General features: G+C 37.5%; 2 protein-coding genes across 4 annotated transcripts in view; both read left to right on the plus strand.

The window, feature by feature from the left end:
- Positions 1 to 7,776, plus strand: part of mcm3ap (minichromosome maintenance complex component 3 associated protein) — a 22,508-nt gene extending 14,732 nt beyond the window's left edge. For both annotated transcript variants that reach the window (XM_051711017.1, XM_051711018.1), the window contains exons 17-31: positions 672 to 824; positions 1,208 to 1,405; positions 1,529 to 1,597; positions 1,914 to 2,048; positions 2,130 to 2,283; positions 2,672 to 2,933; positions 4,260 to 4,357; positions 4,483 to 4,873; positions 5,074 to 5,337; positions 5,471 to 5,600; positions 5,713 to 5,880; positions 6,003 to 6,144; positions 6,233 to 6,381; positions 7,030 to 7,177; positions 7,286 to 7,776. In XM_051711017.1, coding sequence (XP_051566977.1) covers positions 672 to 824; positions 1,208 to 1,405; positions 1,529 to 1,597; positions 1,914 to 2,048; positions 2,130 to 2,283; positions 2,672 to 2,933; positions 4,260 to 4,357; positions 4,483 to 4,873; positions 5,074 to 5,337; positions 5,471 to 5,600; positions 5,713 to 5,880; positions 6,003 to 6,144; positions 6,233 to 6,381; positions 7,030 to 7,177; positions 7,286 to 7,459 — 2,635 coding nt within the window. In that variant the 3' untranslated portion in view covers positions 7,460 to 7,776. The remainder of the gene's footprint in view (positions 1 to 671; positions 825 to 1,207; positions 1,406 to 1,528; positions 1,598 to 1,913; positions 2,049 to 2,129; positions 2,284 to 2,671; positions 2,934 to 4,259; positions 4,358 to 4,482; positions 4,874 to 5,073; positions 5,338 to 5,470; positions 5,601 to 5,712; positions 5,881 to 6,002; positions 6,145 to 6,232; positions 6,382 to 7,029; positions 7,178 to 7,285) is intronic.
- Positions 7,777 to 7,912: 136 nt separating this feature from the next.
- lss (lanosterol synthase (2,3-oxidosqualene-lanosterol cyclase)) lies at positions 7,913 to 19,250 on the plus strand. 2 transcript variants are annotated; one of them, XM_051711090.1, is made up of 22 exons: positions 7,913 to 8,305; positions 8,853 to 9,021; positions 9,396 to 9,534; positions 10,714 to 10,822; positions 11,594 to 11,715; positions 11,826 to 11,922; positions 12,010 to 12,145; positions 12,935 to 13,043; positions 13,142 to 13,260; positions 13,458 to 13,555; positions 13,640 to 13,667; positions 13,803 to 13,859; positions 13,957 to 14,028; positions 15,173 to 15,223; positions 15,325 to 15,474; positions 15,657 to 15,753; positions 16,226 to 16,331; positions 16,411 to 16,476; positions 16,604 to 16,684; positions 17,523 to 17,693; positions 17,788 to 17,866; positions 17,988 to 19,250. In XM_051711090.1, the coding sequence occupies exons 1-22, from the start codon at positions 8,292 to 8,294 to the stop codon at positions 18,123 to 18,125; spliced, it is 2,208 nt and encodes a 735-aa protein (XP_051567050.1). In that variant the 5' UTR covers positions 7,913 to 8,291; the 3' UTR covers positions 18,126 to 19,250. The 2 variants fall into 2 exon arrangements, with proteins under 2 accessions (XP_051567050.1, XP_051567051.1); XM_051711091.1 differs by lacking the exon at positions 7,913 to 8,305 and having other exon boundaries at positions 8,877 to 8,948.
- The last annotated feature ends 1,166 nt before the right edge of the window (positions 19,251 to 20,416 follow it).

Consider the following 20,416-nt stretch of genomic DNA (forward strand, 5'->3'; position numbering starts at 1 on the left):
TCACCCACACATATCACCATATCGCTTCTGAAGACATTGATTTAACCACTAGTCTTATGGATTACTTTTATGCTGGTTTATGTGCTTTTTGGAGCTTCAAAATTTTGGCACCCATTCACTTGCGTTGTATAGACCAAAAGAGGTGAGAAATTCTTCTACAAATCTTCATTTGAGTTCAGCAGATGAAAGACACATCTGGGATGGCATAAGGGTGAGTAAATGATTAGAGAATTTTCATTTTTGGGTGAACTATTACTTTAATGGACATTATTTTCATAACAAAAACATTTCCCCCTAAATTCTCAGTATAATAATGTGTCTGCAAATTTTACATCATAAACTTCAAGCACTACAACAAATACTACCACATGATGTATACTTGAAATTATAAATAATGTAGAATTACAGAAATTAGATTTTTTTGTATTGCAGTATTGAGAATTTTCAGCAAATATATCCTTGATTGTCATGAAAATGTCGCAATACAAATAACATCTTAATGGTTTTAATAAATTGCCATAATTTTCTTTAAACAAAATAACTTTTCTTCTTTTTTTCTTTAGATTTTGTGGTGTAATATGATCTGGACATGTTCTTGACAGGTTTTGTTAAGTTCACCCATGAAGGTGTGCAAAGGCCAAAAACTGGATGATGCTGTTCTTCTCTTCCAGGCTTGCGTTAGAGGAGAAAGCTGCTTTTATTGCGCGCTGCTCAGAGGAGGAGTGTACCAGTATAATAGAGGAGACTCTAGCTGAGGAAGTGTCTATGATGGCACAAGAAATCCTGGACAATGAGTTGAGATGCATCCACAAATTCATCAAGAGGTTTGAGGAGCTTACTTAATTATCTTTGTGAGTTTGTTTGTATGTCAGTTCCAGACTGTGACAAATCCCAATCCCATTCCACTCTCTTTCCCTGAGAAATGTATTGCGTTCTCTTCACTGTACTTTCAAAAAAAAGGTCTTAAATTTGTTTTTCAAACTGTTTGTTTTTAAATGTCTTAAAAATGTAAAGTTTGAGTTATTGGACTGTTTAAAGTCAGTAGCTGGTAATGATTTCGGATGCTGCTGCAGCATTCCCTCAACAGATATCCACATTTGTAACACAGGACACGATTGTCTTAATGACATATCTATAAAGGAGATTGGTGTGTGCCCTCCCTTCTTCATTAGAACCCTTTAAAAATGATTGTATGTGTTTACTCTAGGTGGCGTGACGTGGTAGCCGTGCGTCGTCAGCTGAAGAGACAGATGCGTGGTTTCCCCGCTGCTCCAGGCTGTGTTGATCCACGGTTCAAATTAAAGGCCCTTGTCCCCAGTGCCCCCTCCACCCCCTCTCTGGACCTCCTGGCTCAGGGGATGGTTAACCTGGGCAACTCAGGGAACATGGCAGTGTCCTGCACAAGGTCAGCATACAGCTCTGGATCTTAATGCTATACAGATTAGGATTTGGTTATTTATGTGCTTAATTTAATTCTTATTGTAATTCATTTTTTATTGATCCTGACAATGAACTTTTGATATTATAGATTGCTGCAACTGAGACAGGAAACGGTTCATCAAATGAAAGTGTCCTACTACTTCGATTTCTTACTGAGGTAAGAAAAATGGAGATCAGACAGTTTTGTGAACGAACAACTGATTGTCTTTATGCTTGAAGGGATTGTTCACTCAAGAATGAAAAGTCTGTCATTTGCTCACCGTCATGATGTTCCAAACCCACATGTCTTGATTCTTTTTTCCATAAAATAAAAGCGAATGGGGACTGAAATGCTGACATTCTGCCTAACATCTTCTTTTGTGTTCTAAGGAAGGAAGAAAAAAGTAATATAGTTTGGAAAAAAATGAAGGTGTGGTAATGATGACATAATTTGATTTGGGTGATCTAACCCTTTATTTGTTCTTTCATGTCAGTGAACGTGTATGGAGACCTCTTGACCTGCCTGCACTTGTGGCGGAAAGCACTCCTAATCCACCTGACAGAATGTTCTGGAAAGCCACTCTTTTGTTGCCAAGCAACTACGATAGTGAAATAAGCTTTGCCAGCAGGTACTGGAAGAAACGATGGGAAATCTGTGAGCTTCATAGACCATGTGAAATTGTGACTCACTTCTTTTTGCTTTCATGTAGCATTCTGACAGAATGGCTTGAGGTGAAATTGGGTGGAGGAAATACAACTGAAGAGTGTGAGAAAGAACCAAAAGGACAACTTCAAACACTGTGCATCAGTCACAGTCTGACAAATGTTAGGGGAAAGACTCACAAAGTGCACATCGCTATAAAGGTGAGCCTCAGATGTTAAGCACTGTCCAATAGATGTCTGTCTTGTTTTGTCGTTTTTAAGATGTGAAATTTGCTGAACGTTATATGTTATATTGATGTAATCTGTTCCATTTACATTTTATTATTAAGCAGACACTTATCCAAAAAGCAAGTAACTAAAGAACAATGTGCTAACCAATCAGACTACCAGGTCCCATAATGGCATTGTAACCAATTACAATAATGAAACAAGTGTTTCAACAAGTTGTTGAAAGTCATGCAAATCACATGTTTTCATGATCAACTGATGCTGTCAATTCTGAGTACTGTATTACTTGGTTACTCCTGCCCATCCCTAACCTGAATGTCTTTGCTATTGCAAGTGATTAACCCCCTGTGTGTGTGTGCAGGCAAGTCATGGGCCCCTTAGCACAGAAGAGCAGTGTCTGCTGGAGGAACAGAAGGAGCTCCGTGGTACCAATGCTCTGCTGATGCTACTGCCCCCTATAGCAAGTGCCGGAGAGGGGCAAAAGGAGGATGTGGCCCTTCTATCTGCCCTCCTCCAGCTGAGGCAGGTGCAGCAGGCCAGCTGCTGGCACTCTCCTGTACCCCTGGTTGTGGTGGTGCCTAGCAAAGATGAGGGTGATACCAGTGATCAGGGTTTGGAGGAAGGCAAGTACAACGAAAGCAATGAGATACGGTACTTTAATGTAAGGGCTTAGTTTAGGAGGCAAGAATGTGTGAGGCTCGCAGTGCAGCGTAGCAAAAGCAAAGAAGGGCTTCAGTGCTGAGCCTATTTTTGCCATGCATAGCGTGGTTAAAAAGCACTTGAAACCTATTTATGAACAGTCTTTTGGAATATAGACCTTTATTAAGCCACATAAAATATTGGAGCAAACCTCTCACACATTGTTTAAAAAAACTCAAACTTCTAGGCACGTAAATAACACTTTCTGTTCCATAAATTGTATTGAATCCAGACAATTAATCAGTTTGACTCTGCACTTTGGGGTTTGGCTTCCATTCAATATAGGTTAATTACCACATAGATTTAAATGCCATCCCCTCCTCATGTAAATTAGATTTTTACCACAATCAAGTTTGTAATATTTCTTCACTTTCTAATGAATGGCTATAAAGATCAAACTCGGTGTGATAACCTAGAAATTACTTTATTTTCTACATAGAGCCACAAAAGGTTCTCTCATCATTTACTCACCCTAATGCCGTCCCAGATGTGTATGACTTTCTGTCTTCATAACAAAAACGAAGATTTTTAGAAGAATATCTCAGCTCTGTAGGTCCATACAATGCAAGTTAATGGTGGCCAGGTCTTTGAAGCTTCAAAAAGCACATAAAGGTAATACATAAGAATCCAGTGGTTTAATCCATGTCTTCTGAAGGAGTCTAATCGGTTTTGGGTGAGAATAGACAAAATGTAACTCCTTTTTCACTGTATATCTTGTCATTGCGGTCTCTGGGCACGATCATGATTTCAAGCATGATTACACTTCCTAGTGCTTGACTCATGCGCTGAGTGCTAGAAGAAGGGTAATGAAGCTTGAAATCGTAATTGCCAAGGAGACTGCTGATGTCAAGATTTATAGGTCAAGATTTGTTCTCATATAAAACCAATTGGGTCACTAAAGAAGACATGGATTAAACCACTGGAGTCGTATGGATTACTTTTGTGCTGCCTTTATGTGCTTGTTGGAGCTTCAAAGTTTTGGCCTCCATTTACTTGAATTGTATGGACCTACAGAGCTGAAATATTCTTCTGAAAATCTTCATTTGTGTTCAGCAGAAGAAAGTAAGTCATCCACATCTGGGATGGCATGATGGGAGAATTTTCCTTTTGAGTGAACTATTCCTTTAAGCAGTAAAAGCGCTTCTAGTTTGAAAGCTCTACGCATGCCAGCTTACATGTTTGGTGTGAAACAGGCCTTAGACTGTAATCTGATTTTTTTATCTAATTATTTTGTTGTCTCACTTTCACAGCACTCATGTTGAATACATTGGTCAAAGATGGTCTCATCTCTGAATACATCTTTATTCATATACCAGCAACCCTCACTGACCTGCAGGGCTCAGAGCAGGTCAGTCTGAACATGATACTCAAATACTCAGCTAGTTAAAATATTAGGCATCTTAAAACTGATAAGGAACATTTTAGAATACAACATTTAAAGTTCAATTCTCTTTGTTAATTGTTCTGCTTCAGATGAGTCATGTGGTGAGGTGGCTTGCTGCCCGCTCTCCCGTCGGCCCAGACCTCACCTCTCAGACCCTGCTGCAGGTTGTTGAGTTAGGCCTGTGCCGTGAGTTCCACTCGAGACTCCAGCGAGACAAGCAGGAGAGGAAACATGCCGATCTTCCTTCTCAGCGCCCAGAGCCTATCTTGCAACTCTGTAACAGTGTGCTGAGTTTCCTGGCAGGTGTGGTCTCATCTGAGTACCTGTCCGGTCTCTGCTGGCCACCACCAGAATTCTGTCTCCCTGAAAACATGGAGCTGATTCCTCATCAGGCTTGGAACTCTCCAGAACACCTGGACTGGCTGAGGAGGGCCATTCTCAGCCGGCAGCTTCCTGAGTGGGATCTGCCTCCCATTAGTGGTGAGTTAATCAATGACAAAGCAGAATTTGCATACAGACAGTTTAGATCAGGAGTATTCAGGTTTCAATAGCTTCATTCTCTAAATTTCTTTTTTCAGAATATAGGGAAAAGCATTATTTTTTCATAACTAGTTTCTCATTTCATGTGATTCACAATCACACTCATTGAAATGAAATCTATCTCTTCCCTTTTTCCATAGCCACATGGCCACATTTATGTGCCTCTATATTCAAGTATGTATCCCAGATCCCCAGCTCTCCCGTAAGCCAACCCATTCTAATGTCCCGCCTGGAGAACCTGCTTCGAAGAGTCAACTTACAATATTGGCATGAGAACTATGCAGATGAGAATGACTTTGAGAAGAGTGGACCATCCTTTGATGATATTCCTTGGGATGAGGTCATATGTCTATGTGTGGAGCATCGTATGAAGGACTGGAGTTTAGATCCTCTTGTGGCAGAAGGTGAGAGCCGCAGACTTTGGGATAGAGTAGTAGCAAAATAGCAATGGCTGTTCTTCTCAGTAACTTATTCCATCTTAACTTAATTACTTTTCTGTTGTTATTAAAATGTCTGTTTTAACTGCTGCTATCACAGATGCCCTCACAGATGATGGTGAGATTCTCGTGTACTTCAACAAAGACAGCCTGAAGGGTTTCCAGCCCCCTGACATTTGGATAGAGGCTGTGAAACAGACATACCAGGAGAAACAACAGGCAGCAGAAGTGTAACTATGATGTTTAATTCATTTGTATTATTTACTTACTTCTTTTTTATTTATTTTTTTACATTTCTCAGAGAAAAACAAAAACAGAATTTCAATGTTCACATATACGTAGGTCTAAAGTCAGGCCGCCCCCCATTGCACCCAGACGTCTCCCCAAGCAGAAGCTGTTCCAGAGCCAGTTGGAGGAACAGTCTGTTCCAGACACTGAACACATTCCCATAGAGCAGCGATTTGAACACATTCTCTCTTCCATTCGCGAGATGAACACTGAGGGCCAGAGGTTAGCTTTAACATTTTTATAATTAAGGGTTAGCTGTGTTCCTCTTCAATGTTTTTATACACAGCAGTTGCTTAGTGGTTGTTGAATGTGTGCAGAAACAGTTCTTTTACATGTATCTGTAGTACTAGAGACCAAATGCAGCATCGGATTGAAGCCGATCCTTTGGACTCTTTTCCTTTTGCCCTGCCCTCCACTGTCCTCTCTACATCTCTGGTCACGACCTCCTCCCGTAAACGCTCTGCTGCTGGCACCGTCCACATACAGGTACAGCTTAACCAGATCCATCAGTCATTTTAAAAAGGTAGTGTTTATTGTAAATGCTTTAAATCTCCATTTTGTGTGTTATTTAAAGGAAATGGAAACAAGTGACCCTGTTGGGAAGATATCATCACCTTGCAAAAAGAACAAACCCTTTGCTCCAGACAGCACACACACTCCCTTAATGGAGCGACTGCAACGTACTCTCTCTACTGTTCATGAGATGAACGCTGAGGGCCAGAGGTTAGCTCTAAAATTTTGTGGGGTTATTCTTCAAAAATTTTAAATGGAACATTAAATCCTTTTTAATGTAAAGTTTTGGAAATGGCATTTCAGGATTTATTTATTTTTTAATAGAAATCCCCCCTGCTATCGTTCAGAGTTGTCATTAGAATCACCCTTGTAATTTTAGGGTTAGCTGTGGTTCTTTTCAGTGTTTATGGACCGCATTTGCTTAGTGCTTGTACATTTGCCAAAACTTCTTCTGCACGTATCAGTAGCCCTTTCAGAAACTTACTTTTCCATTAAAGGGTAGTAACTGCCCCCTGGATTTTATTTTCAGGTTGTTGTTGTTTTTTGTTTTCATCCTTTCTTTTCAAATGCTTCAATTTAATTTAATTATTTACATAGATCTTCATCTGAATAATTAGACTGAGAATATATGACCTCTTAGCCATAACTTTAAATCAGCGTCAACTCATGTTTTATGCCATAACATGGGCCTAGAATTAAATATTTAGAACTACATTAGATGTTACAAATAGAAAAAACAAAGGAATGCTTTATGGGGGTATCTTTTGCTGCCACATTTTGTATTTTTAGGGCATTTTTGTCACTTTTAGTGGCACTTTTGCCCTCAGCCCCCCCTTAATTTCTGACCCTGATCTTTAGGATTGGAGAGCAGATTCAGCGTCGGATTGAAGCAGACCCTCTGTACTCTGCCTCTTTTCCTCTTTTCCTACCCTCTACCCTCCTCTCTACACCTCTGGCGATGACCCCGACTTGCAAGCGCCCTGCTGTTGCTACCTTCCACAGACAGGTACAGTTATACCGGAAGACTAAAGATAACTTGAGTTCTTGTCATATATTGAAAGCAGTGTTCATCATAAATGCTTTTTGTGTGTGTGTGTGTGTGTGTTGTTTTAAGGAAATGGAATCAGATGACCCAGTTGAGAAGATGGCATCTCCTTGTGCAAAAAGCAGACCAGTATCTTTATTACAGCGTCTGCAGGACTTGAAAAGAGAGCTGTCCAGTCAACAAGAGGAGGAGCGTGTGTGTGGTCTCAAACTGAAGTGTCTTGTAGACATTGTGGAGGACTGAAGGTGGCGTTTCTGTTTTTCAGCAAATGCTGAATGCCACACTACCTCCTAATTTGACAGAAAAAGTATTTTATTGGCCTGCTCTTGATCATTATTGATCTGCAGTTTTATTTTGCTTTGTAATATTTTTGACTATTAAAAGAGTTTGCTAAATAAGTCATGTGCCGCCTCCATTCAGTTCATTTTAATTTCAATAGAATTAGAATGTACGAGTTAGAATTTGTGCATTTGTCTTTAGACACCTGAAAAAAACACCTAAATAACAATTGAGTGTGATGTGTTAATTCAAATATATCTCTGCTGTGTTTAATATACAATACATTTTTGGACAACCATAAAATCATTTTTTTTTTTTTATGACATTTCTGTATGGCCTTTTATTTGGAAACTCTTTCAAATATTTTGAAAAGCATACTGTAAAACATGTTTTACATAACACAAGTTTAATATTTCATGTTTGTGTTTTGTGGTAATAACGTGTAAGATCACGAAATAACATGTGGGTTGTTAATTATTCATGACATTCTTAACGTGGTTGGTGCAAATTGTAACGCCACGCCTATTTTGCACATGTCTAACTTGTGATTGGACAGCCCGTCCTCTGGTCATATCTCTCCATGCGATAGCTCACTCGGAAGGCAGCGCTATGTGTTATGGGAAATATAGTTTAAGCGATAAGCACTGTTTGGTTATTTTAACGTTTTGAGCGCGACCAAGGGGGAATAAAAACTACATTTCCCAGGCTCATTTAATAAGGCGTTCAGGGTCCCCATCAGTTGAAATATGACAGCTTTTCTCCAGTTTACGGAGTGTTTTGCATATGAACTTCAAAGATGACAGAGGGAACGTAAGTATTACTTTGTAATAAATTCGTGCAGACATTAAATAAATACATTTGCCCGAAATATATGTTAAAATGGAGCGTATTTTATTATTTTGAATTATGATTTTCACACTGTCATTGCCAGTGTTATACAGACAAGATGCATACCAGTAGATGTAGACGTTATTATAATACAACATGGGTTGTAAAAGTTTTAAATGGCATTTACTTAACAGCTCCAATGTTAAATTCTATTTAATACTTTACTGTGTAATAACTTTATATATATATATATATATATATATATATATATATATATATATATAAAGAAAAACTAACATTATTACTTAAATGTTGTATACATTAGGATATCATTTGTTAATGTACATTTAAATGGCAGTTTTATTCATATATTTTCATAAATATAAATTCACATTTTAGTGCAGTTTGAACTGGTGTGATATGTGAACAACTGATCTGCATTATATACGTTTGTTAATGACTTGAAAGGTAAAGTGTTACTATATTTTAAAAATGCCTTCAAAGTGTAACATCTAAATGTTTTATTCAGGTGTTTGAGGAGAAGGGGAGGACCTTATAAGACTGAGCCTGTGACAGATCTCATGCGCTGGAGGTTAAATAATGTGGAGGGCAGACAGACCTGGAGGTACATCGAGGACGAAGACAGCATGGACAGACAGCAAAGCATGCTGGAATCTCACTCACTGGGACTGGACACGGTGCATGACATACATCCATGCTGGTCTAAGTTGTTTTATGCTGGTTTGGACCATTGCCATGTTGTTCACCAGCAAAATGCTTTTTAACCAGCATGGTCTTTCTAATAAAACTGTTTGTCCAAGAAAGGCTTGCATACCAGCATCCAAAATGCAATATACAGAATGTTGGTGACCAACAATGCTGGTCTTTTGAATGGGCATGTGTACATTGCAACACATGGCATGCATAAAATTTTTACATTTATATTATACGCAGACACTTTCTTACCAAAGCAAGTTACAATACAATGTAAATTATAGAGAAAACATCTAAAACAGAGGCATTTGTAGATTTTTTGATGCAGATGCTATAATGATTTTCTCTTTGACCTTAGAGTGAGTTTATCTCGGCATCTCCTGCTGCCCTTTCTGCAGTAGAGGCTGCACTGAAGGGAATGGATTTCTACAGTCGACTCCAAGCAGAAGATGGACATTGGGCTGGAGATTATGGAGGACCCCTTTTCTTACTTCCAGGTAATGAGTGATTCATGTATTATAGAGAGAGTTCACCCAGAAATGAAAATTCTCTCATCATTTACTCACCCTCACGCCATCCCAGATGTGTATGTCTTTCTTTCTTCTGCAGAACACAAATTAAGATTTTTTTGAAGAATATCTCAGCTCTGTAGGTCCATACAATACAAGTGAATGGGTGCCAAAATTTTGATGCTCCAAAAAGCACAGAAAGGTAGCATAAAAGTAATCCATACAACTCCAGTGTTTTAGTTTTCAGAAGTGATATGATAGGTGTGGGTGAGATAAAGATCAATATTGAAGTTCTTTTTTCCTAGAAATTCTTCTCTTTGCCCAGTAGGGAACGATATGCATGAAGAATGTGAATCACAAAAAACACAAGAAGAAGAATGTGAACGTGAAAGTTAAAGTGGAGATTGACTGAGCAGGGAGGAGCATTTATACGAAAAAATTACTTAAATATTGATCTGTTTCTCACCCACGCCTATCATATAGTTTCTGAAGACATTGATTTAACCGACTGGAGTCTTATGGATTACTTTTATGCTGACTTATGTGATTTTTGGAGCTTCAAAATTTTGGCACCCATTCGCTTGTATGGTATGGACCAAAAAAGCTGAGATATTCTTCTAAAAGTCACACATCTGGGATGGCATAATGGTAAGTAAATAATGAGAGAATTTTTATTTTTGAATTTCCTATTCCATTAAGCCATTTGGAATGTCTTTATGCATTCATTTATTAGATGAGATAGGTCATATAAATTAATATACAGTAAGTTAGTAATACAATACTGTAAATAATATCATCATATTTAGTGGTCAAGCGATATGGAGATTTCAATGACTGATATCTAAAGAACTGGCAGATGACTAATATAATCCCAATATATTGTGCCTTTCAAAATATGAAACATTTTCACATCAAATATTTGGGATTCAAAATCTAATTCATACCTGAAAATAAATAAAGAAAATAAAAAAGTAAATATTGTGTAATATTTATATATTCAAGATGCACTATTTCCAGGTCACTAATCAAATAAGCAACTTGTGACATTGACATGTTAACTAACTCCTTTGTACAAAAAGTGTGGGACACCTTTTTGTGCTTATCAGTTTGCAGTAGACAAGATTTAGCAATTGTTCTAATGCATAACATGTGTCTGATGGTTTTCAGGTCTGCTCATAACCTGCCATGTTGCTAAGATCTCACTCCCAGAAGCATGGAAGCAGGAGATGGTTCGATACCTGCGATCTGTGCAGCTGTCTGATGGAGGCTGGGGACTGTGAGTATTATTAACAACAATATAACTTTTATTAAATGTGAGTGAATCTCACAAAACCTGTTAAGAACATGTCCAGATCATATGTCACCCCAAATTGAAAAGAAAGGAATTATAAATTAAATTTAGATGAAAATGAAGAAAATGAAGCAGTTTAGGACAATTAAAATTGTTTGTGTTGTGACATTGTTTTCATTACAATCAAGCATACCCCCCTCCCTAGGTCTTGTTTACTGTGATGCAAGAAAAATGTCATTCTCATTTCTGTAATGCAAAAGAATTATGATATACAGTATATTGTATAGTATATCTACATCATGGTAGTTTTTTTTGAATGTTTACTGATTAAAAAAATTCAATGAAATTACAATGTAATACAATAAAAATAATTGTATTACAGACAGTATTTTTTGTAGTTCATTAAAAAATACTGTTTTACAGTAATGAAAGTCTAATGAGAGTCACTGTTAAGAACAATGGGAATTGCAAACAACAACATCAAAATAAAATTCTAAAATTAAATGCCTAATTGAATTACTGTTATGAGCATTTGGGGGTTAAATGTGCTTCATAGGCAGCCTGTTTGTCCCACCATTAAGATTTTTGCTTCATGCAAAATTTTTCATTCTTTTTTCTTTTGATTTTGGGGTGATATTTGACCTGGGCATGTTTTCATGAGAGTCACTCATGTCATAATAGACTAATATTAATCATTGTTTGTCAAGTGTATGAGGTACAACTTCAGGGGGTATTATTTCTACATTCATTTTCCAGGCACATTGAGGATAAGTCTACTGTTTTTGGAACGGCTTTGAGTTATACCACATTGAGAATTCTGGGAGTTGGGCCGGATGACCCAGATATGGTTCGGGCAAGAAATAATTTACACAGCAAAGGTCTGGGATTGCTGATATACAAGCACTGAGATATATGTTTGTCTGTAATGCAGCCAACTGAATAAGACGTAAATGCTCTTTTGCTTCAACATTTTCCTGCTCATTTACAGGGGGTGCTGTTGGCATACCTTCTTGGGGTAAATTCTGGTTAGCCATCCTCAACGTGTACAGCTGGGAAGGAATGAATACACTCTTTCCAGAGATGTGGTACACAGGAAATTCATTAGTTCACACATTTAGTGAGTTTTGCTTTGTCCATGTACTTAGTTGCCTTTGTTGCGTTTATTTTATCAGGCTATTCCCTACCTGGGTGCCAGCACATCCCTCTACCTTGTGGTGCCATTGTCGGCAAGTCTACCTTCCCATGAGCTACTGCTATGCTGTCAGGCTGTCTGCTGATGAAGATCCTCTGGTGCTCAGCTTAAGACAGGTGCAGTTTCACAATTTCCCCACTAGAGGCCATGCATGTTTATTTGGAGTAACATACAACCATACTACTCTTAAAGCAATAGTTCACCCAAAAATGAAAATGCTCTCATCATTGACTCTCCCTTATACCATTCCAGATGTGTATAACTTTCGTTCTTCAGCAGAACACAAACAAAGATTTTTAGCAGAATATCTCAGCTCTGCTGGTCCATTCAATGCAATTAAATGGTGGCCAGAACTTTGAAGGTCCAAAAAGCACATAAAGGGAGCATAAAAGTAATTCATACAACCCCAGTGGTTAAATCCATGTCTTCAGGCACGATATGATCGGTGTGGGTGACAAACAGATCAATATTTAAGACCTTTTTTTTTTTTACTATAAATCTCCGCTTAAACTTTCACTTTCACATTCTTCTTCTTTTGTTTTTGGCGATTCGCATTCTTCGGGCATATCGCCACCTACAGGACAGGGAGGAGAATTTGTAGTAAAAAAGGACTTACATTTTGATCTGTTTCTCACCCACACCTAACTTATTGCTTCAGAATTCATGGATTTAACAACTCGAGTCTTATGGATTACTTTTATGCTGCTTTTATGTCCTTTTTGGAGCAAAATGTATCATTGCATAATGATAATATAATGATAATAATTTTATAAAAATAGTATGCAGTAAACATTATACTGTATACTAGCTAGTATTCAGTATGTAGCAATAGTATTCCATTCCAAACATAGCTGTTGATTGTTTAGACTCTATTCATGGTTGTTGTTTTTTTGTGTTTTAAACAGGAGCTTTATGTCCAGGATTACTCCACTATTAACTGGCCAGCTCAGAGGAATAATGTTGCAACCTGTGACTTGTACACACCACACAGCACCTTGCTTACTATCGCTTATTGTAAGTGAAGTGTAACATCTCTGAATGTGAAAAAGTTCAGATTTCTTTTCTTTAGTGTTCAGTTAAATCACTTAATACTCTAAAACATGATATTACAGTGATCCTGAATGTGTATGAAGCTCATCACAGCACTACACTGAGAGAAAAAGCAGTGAAAGAGCTCTACGATCACATCAAAGCAGACGATCGCTTCACTAAGTGTATCAGCATCGGCCCGGTGAGAGAACAGTGAAGAACTTTTATTTGATGTATTTTAAGATACATCTTAATCTTCATGTAGAGTTCGGCTGTAATGTATATATTGAATACATCTAATACATATAGTGAATTTTATTTTTTCTAGTTATGCTGTGCTCTAAAACACAAGAGTTCAGTGTTACACAGATAAGTCAACACTTTGACGTGTTTTCTTAGATCTCGAAAACAATCAATATGTTGGTACGCTGGTATGTGGATGGACCCATATCACCTGCCTTCCAGGAGCATGTGTCCAGGATTCCAGATTACTTATGGTTAGTGATCTGATTTTTGTTATATACCTATGCTCTGCTTAATATTTTGACTTCTTTTTTTGTAACATTTTTCCAATTTTCTAGGCTGGGTCTGGATGGTATGAAAATGCAGGTGAGTTGTCATCATCTGATGGTGAATTGTACATTTTGGGTCTTAAAGTTAATTTTATCTTACATGTGAGGAAATCTAAATTGAGACTAGCAATGTTTTACTTTCTAACTTCTTTTTAATATTTTCTTTGTACAGGGAACAAATGGATCACAGCTATGGGACACTGCCTTTGCAGTGCAGGCATTTCTTGAGGTGCACGGGACTTTTTAAACATATCTTCATTACCAAAAACCATAAACTGGTAAATAATAAAAAAAAATTCTGTTCAATTGGGCTTTTTACTGAACAGGCTGGTGCCCAGGATGTCCCCAGGTTTACAGAGTGCCTCAGACAAGCCCATCATTTCTTGGACCTCACTCAGGTGAGCATGATTAAATGTAAATTTTAAATGACTTATTCTTCACTATTAAAGCTTATTTATCTTTCTTGAATTTTTTTGCTTGTCTGTGTTGTGATTAGCAATGCTATATATTGTATGTTAATGAGGAATCTCACATAACCTGCTAAGAACATGTCACATTGCACCTCCACCCCAAAAAAAATAAGTTTGCATGACGAAAATGAAGCTTATTTTTTGGACCGTTAAGATTTTTTGCATTGTGACATTGTTTTAATAACAGTTAAGCATGTGGGCCTGGGTAGTTCAGCAAGTAAAGACACTGACTACCACACCTGGAGTCACAAGTTCGAATCCAGGGCGTGCTGAGTGACTCCAGTCAGGCTTCCTATGCAACCAATTGGCCCGGTTGCTAGGGTGGGTAGAGTCACGTTGGGTTAACCTCCTCGTGGTCACCATAATGTGGTACTCGCTCTCAGCGGGGCGTGTGGCGAGTTGGTGTGGATGCCGTGGAGAATAGCGTGAAGCCTCCACATGCGCTAGGTCTCCGCGGTAACGCGCTCAACAAGCCATGTGATAAGATTTGCGGATTGATGGTCTCAGACGCGGAGGCAACTGAGATTCGTCCTCCGCACCTGGATTGAGGCGAGTATAATGTAATAAAGCAAAAAACAAAACAAAGCTGAAGTATGTAACTTTTTCTGTGTTGACATACTTTCACCTATCCAACCATAATATGCAGACAACTATAAGGCATTCATAGGTTAATTTTCTTGAAAACTGCAAGCACTGTCTCTGTGGTGCTATGAAAATCCTATGTTTGTTTTGAGCAACCCATCTACACAAACACGGTGAAACTGACTCGACCAATGGCGTGATTTGGGTGTGGGACTATCTCTTTGTTTGACCAACGGCAGACAGGGGGCGTATTCGGAAAGCTGTTTTAAAAAACGCAATTCCATGTGGTGGCGCTAGTGTCACAGGAATTACACACTTCAGCTTTAAATACTGAAATAGTCCTTAAAAAAATTCGTAATTTTTTCTTTTGATTTTGGTGTGAAATGTGACAGACATGTTCTGTTTCTTGAGATGCGTACTGATGTGTTAAATGTGACACGAAAACATTTTTGACTTTATGTGAGGCCTAACCAGTTTCTCTTTATTGTAGATCAAAGACAATCCTTCGGAATATGAGAAATATTACAGACAAATGAACAAGGTTAACATTTGTCTTTTGCATTTCAACATTCAAACTGAATTATTTGCTATTTTAAAAATCTGATATAAACGCATGTTAACAATCAAGTGTGTGTGATTCAGGGAGGTTTTCCCTTCAGCACACGTGACTGTGGTTGGATAGTTGCAGACTGTACGGCAGAAGGGCTGAAATCTGTGATGTTATTGCAAGAGCAATGCAGTTTCCTTCAAGAAAAAGTTCCCACAGAAAGACTATTTGATGCTGTCAATGTGGTAAAAACCTTACATTATATACACACACATTGAAGATACTGTGTGACACAATTATCCCAAAAATAAAACCTTTTTATAATTCAAACCTCATCAGCTCACAAACTGTGTCAGATCAAACACGCTAATCATATAATTTCTGAGTGTCCGAGTATTCTGCCAATCTCTCTGTCAATCTGCTTTAGCTTCTAAGCATGAGAAATCCTGATGGAGGGTTTGCCACATATGAGACAAAACGTGGTGGTAAACTGCTGGAGCTGCTCAACCCATCTGAAGTGTTTGGTGAGTATGCTGTTATTCTAACAGTAAGGAGTCGTTCACACGGGACATGTTCTTGCATTCCATCTGTGCTATTTTTAATTTCTTGCTCTATGTACACATGCCGCAGACGGCTGTCCTTGGCTGTTCAGCCATGTCTCACTGTTTTTCAGCGTTTTGTGCCATGAGTGCTGTGTTTTTAAGACCATTATGAAAAGTTTAAAATAGTTAACCTTTTAGCACAGCACAGTGTAGTGGATCAATATCAATTATTAAACAATGGAACAGTCTGGGGACGGGATAAGCATATCTACACGTGGACATATGAGAGGTCATGCACATCACCTTTTTTTTGCACCTTTTAATTTCCGTTGCGCACCGTCTAGTTGTTTTAAATGCAAGGATGCATTTTGTGTGAACGTCCCCTAACATGTCTTGTAATTAAGTCGTCAGTGCATTTTCCATCAGTCTTTGACACGTCCGATTTCTCTCTCAGGTGACATAATGATTGACTACACATATGTTGAGTGCACATCAGCTGTGATGCAGGCACTGAAACACTTTCATATTGTATATCCTGAGCACAGAGCAGAGGAAATTAGGTACGCTCAAACACAATATTTCAGCAGATAGAGGCTGAAAAAAATGGTTTGTTTAAACTAGATCTCTTGAATCATACAGGTCAACTCTTCAAGAGGGGCTGGACTACTGCAAGAGGGTTCAAAGATCTGATGGATCATGGGAAGGGTAAGCCTTAATTTTTTTAATTCATCATAATTAAGGAAATGATGACGTTTCTGTCTGTAGTCTGTTGTATGTCCAGTAGAGACTGTTGACTCTGGACATTGAACAATGCCTTTGTTCTTTGTCTTAGATCTTGGGGAGTCTGTTTCACATATTGCGTCTGGTTTGGTCTGGAAGCATTTGCATGTATGGGCCACACTTTTAAGAATGGGTATGTTATTTGTTTTCGATCTACCTGAAACTTTGCCTAAATCAGCTTAGTGGTCTCTATAAATGCAACCAATGTTTGAATGCTCAGTTTAATAGTCTTGGTTGGTGCTTTGCAGTATCTCATTGGCTATTGGCTGTTTATTTGTTCTTGCTGAGCAAAACCTGCTTCTTAAAAAAATGAAAACCATTTAATGCTAAATAAAATGTTGAACTAAATTAAACACATTTTTTATCTCCTCTTTGAGGGTATTTGGTATTTTAAAATAATATTGCTAATATTTAGGGTTGCCAGCATGATAGTTATTTAATATTGGCAGGTTATCTAGAAGCATGCTTTTGTTATTTTATGTCTTTAAAACTCAAGATAACTTGATTTGTTGGATACATTTTGTTATGTTGAGATCACAAAACAAGACTGAGAAATAATAATACATGGCCTCTGTGGGCTGAGGAAATGTATAGCTTTTTTCCCCCACACATGTTTTTATATTTGCTTTCAAAATACCATAAGTAAACATTCCTGATCAGATTATTCAGGGCTTCTGACTTTATGGTCTGCTCTCTGCCTGTCATCACATTTCTTCTTCTGGCCTCTTTGGTCCTTTGTGAACACAACAAAATATTCCCCTAAATGCCTAAAAAATATAAACTCAACTAATACGTACACATGGGAAGACTTTGGGAACTTTACAGACAGCTCAAGCCATCTACTTTTCAGCCATGAAGTCATGTACCTAGTTGATTGACTAACGTTCATCCCTATCTATTGCTGTGTTTTATTATAACTTGACTAAACTTCACACATTATGTGACCTCCTCATTCCTTTCCTGTCCTGTAGGTCTGTTTGTATGGAGGTGAAGTGTGCCTGTGACTTCCTGCTGTCTAAGCAGATGGAGGATGGAGGCTGGGGGGAGGACTTTGAGTCATGTGAGCAGAGATGCTATGTTCAAAGCAAGAACTCCCAGATCCACAACACCTGCTGGGCTTTGCTGGGGTTGATGGCTGTCAGGTAACATCATCACCAGAGTCTTGTAGTTGAATTATTTTAAGTTGAGCAATGATCTTTAATTTCCTAAAAAAAAAAAAAAAAAAAATTTGTTTAGGTACCCTGACATCAGAGTGATCGAGCGGGGCATTCAAGTTTTGATTGACAGGCAGCTTCCCAATGGAGACTGGCCACAAGTGAGCAATGTTTTTGTCTTTAACATTTACGTTTTGCCAGATCTACAAAATCCATCCATGGTCTTAGTTTCTGAATCTATCTAATGAAAGTTGAGAGGTTTTTTTTCCCCCCTCTTTGCAGGAGAACATTTCTGGAGTGTTCAATAAAAGCTGTGCCATCAGCTACACCTCTTATAGGAATGTATTTCCTGTATGGACACTGGGCCGCTTCTCACGGCTTTACCCTAGCAGCTCTCTAGCTGGGAAGCTCAAGCTGTGAATCAGATACTGCATATCTGACATAACCTGATCAAAGAAAATTCTTCTTTGAAACAAACCTGTTTGCTGCTCTTTAGAAAGTAGGGCTGATTTGTCGAAGTCTATAGAATATTGCCTATTTAATTTTTTTTTTTTTCTTCATTTAACCAAGGGACCAAGACTTTGCATTCTGTAGATGACTCTGTAATTAAATGTGTGTACTCGTCTATGAAATAATTTGTATGTTTTGGCTCAGTTTTGGAGTAAAATTCTTTCTTTTTTTTTTTTGTTGTCTATAATTCGCCTATATGGTTTACAGTGATTAAAATCAGTTTGGTGATCTACAATCCAAACAAGCTCTTGATTTTACTGACAACAATATGAATATTGTCAGGGTAGCTCCCCTTTCTTTGACATTGTAAAATGCAGAATGCATTACATCTAGAATGCACTACAAATGCAGGCTCTGTTCAGAAATAAATACTAGGATACTGCACCGTATATACTGCCTACTTTTTTTAATATATTATGTGAAACAGAATGCAGAAATAAACATTTCAAACAGTAGCATGCTACATGGTTGTCACTAGTGATGGGTCAAATTTTGTAGTCAGGTACTCTAACCCACAAAAAAACAAGTTATCGATTATTCATAAATTAAATTGAAAGTTAAACTATCAGGTATGACATATATGTAAAATTATATTTATATCATTTTGTTTTGTTCACAAACGTTACCAGCGGTTTCAAAATAAGATAGCTTAAACAAATTTTGTTTTTTGGACAAAATGAAATGAACAATATGCATTAATTCAGTTCTCATTACATTTCATTTAAATTCTCAATACATAGTAACTGCGAGATTTGTTAAGCGGTTCAGAGGGAAAGTACAGTATAATTCAGTGTTGCCTACAGCAGGAAAATGCGCATAGGAAAATCAATTTGCGATATTCCAGTAGCATTTTCAAAAGTCGATTGGTTGGTGCTGAATGAGTACTCGTTTAATCTAGTTGTCACATGACTGGAGTGGTGTCCAGTGATCATCTTAGACATTAATTTGGTTATATTGCATTTTCTGTCCAATTTTGTGAACAAATGACTGAAGTTTTGGCTGTCCCATCAAATAATGAATTAAAATAAAAAGTTTAAAATATTGCTTCTGGTGCATTTGTCACACTGAAAATATAAGGTCAAGTCAAGCACATACTTTAGAGTATCTGATTATTCTGAACATGCAGAAAATGTGTACACTTTGCACAGTATGCAATAATGAAATGCATACTGCAAAAATACTGTCTTTTGACTTTATAATATTAAAGTTTTAATGTTTTTTGAAGGGGTTGATATTGCTTCTGGTCACACTGAAAATCGAAAGGACAAATTTAATGCGTGCAGAAAATTCACAGATTGTGAACAGTAGACATTCTGCATATTGCAAAATTTTATTAGTAGAATGGAATAAAGTTTGCTGTACATTGATTGCATTATGTAGAAGGTTATTTGTAGTATGTAGAATACTATACTATAATAAATATAATAAATTAATTATAATGTTTAAAATAATATAATAAAACAACAATAATAATAATAATAATTACATTTTAATAATGTTAAAATAATACAAATAAAAGCAATATTAAAATAATATTGTTAATAATACAAATATAATATAGAAAATATAGCCGCAAGCAGCAATGATGGGCCCAAGCACCATGGGTCCATTTCCACCTGATGGCTTTTGGAAAACAATGCAAGATGGACACATGCATTTAGCATTTGATATTCTAAGCAATTTTGAAGCAATTTGGGTAAATATAAGACTATTTTTAAGCCTGTTGTAAGAGCCACACTTCATGCTGCCAGGTGGTGGCGCTATGACCGTGACCCAAAATATTCACATCCATGTGATGAGCCCCCAAGACTAAACATAAATCTCGATTTTGATCTAGATCACACATTGCACACAGAAGAAACGAGACACTTCCTATTTTCCATTTTTCGCCATTAATTTAATGCCTTGCTATGGCAACAACGTTCGATATATCAAAAATCTGTTCAAAATTTAGCATCTTCAATGTCTTGGCATAATGTTGTCTAAATGTGGTGACAGTCTCATGAATCCCCTAGGAGGAGTATTTAAAAGTTCAGAGACTGCAATATTAAAAAAAATCCAAAATGGCAGACTTAGTGTTGGGCAGAGCTAATAACTATAATTATAAAAGTTTTCTGGCTTGATGAACTATATATGTACCAATTTTGGTGACTGTAGGTGAAAATGGGGGTGCTACAGAGACCCCGTTACATGCCCATTTT

Source organism: Myxocyprinus asiaticus, chromosome 11, assembly GCF_019703515.2.
Source record: "Myxocyprinus asiaticus isolate MX2 ecotype Aquarium Trade chromosome 11, UBuf_Myxa_2, whole genome shotgun sequence".
NCBI lineage: Eukaryota > Metazoa > Chordata > Actinopteri > Cypriniformes > Catostomidae > Myxocyprinus > Myxocyprinus asiaticus.

Coding starts and splice junctions, on each gene's coding strand:
- lss (XM_051711090.1), top strand. Junction 13,044..13,141: donor CTTGCTTACTATCGCTTATT/GTAAGTGAAGTG, acceptor ATGATATTACAG/TGATCCTGAATGTGTATGAA. Junction 15,224..15,324: donor ATTACAGACAAATGAACAAG/GTTAACATTTGT, acceptor TGTGTGATTCAG/GGAGGTTTTCCCTTCAGCAC.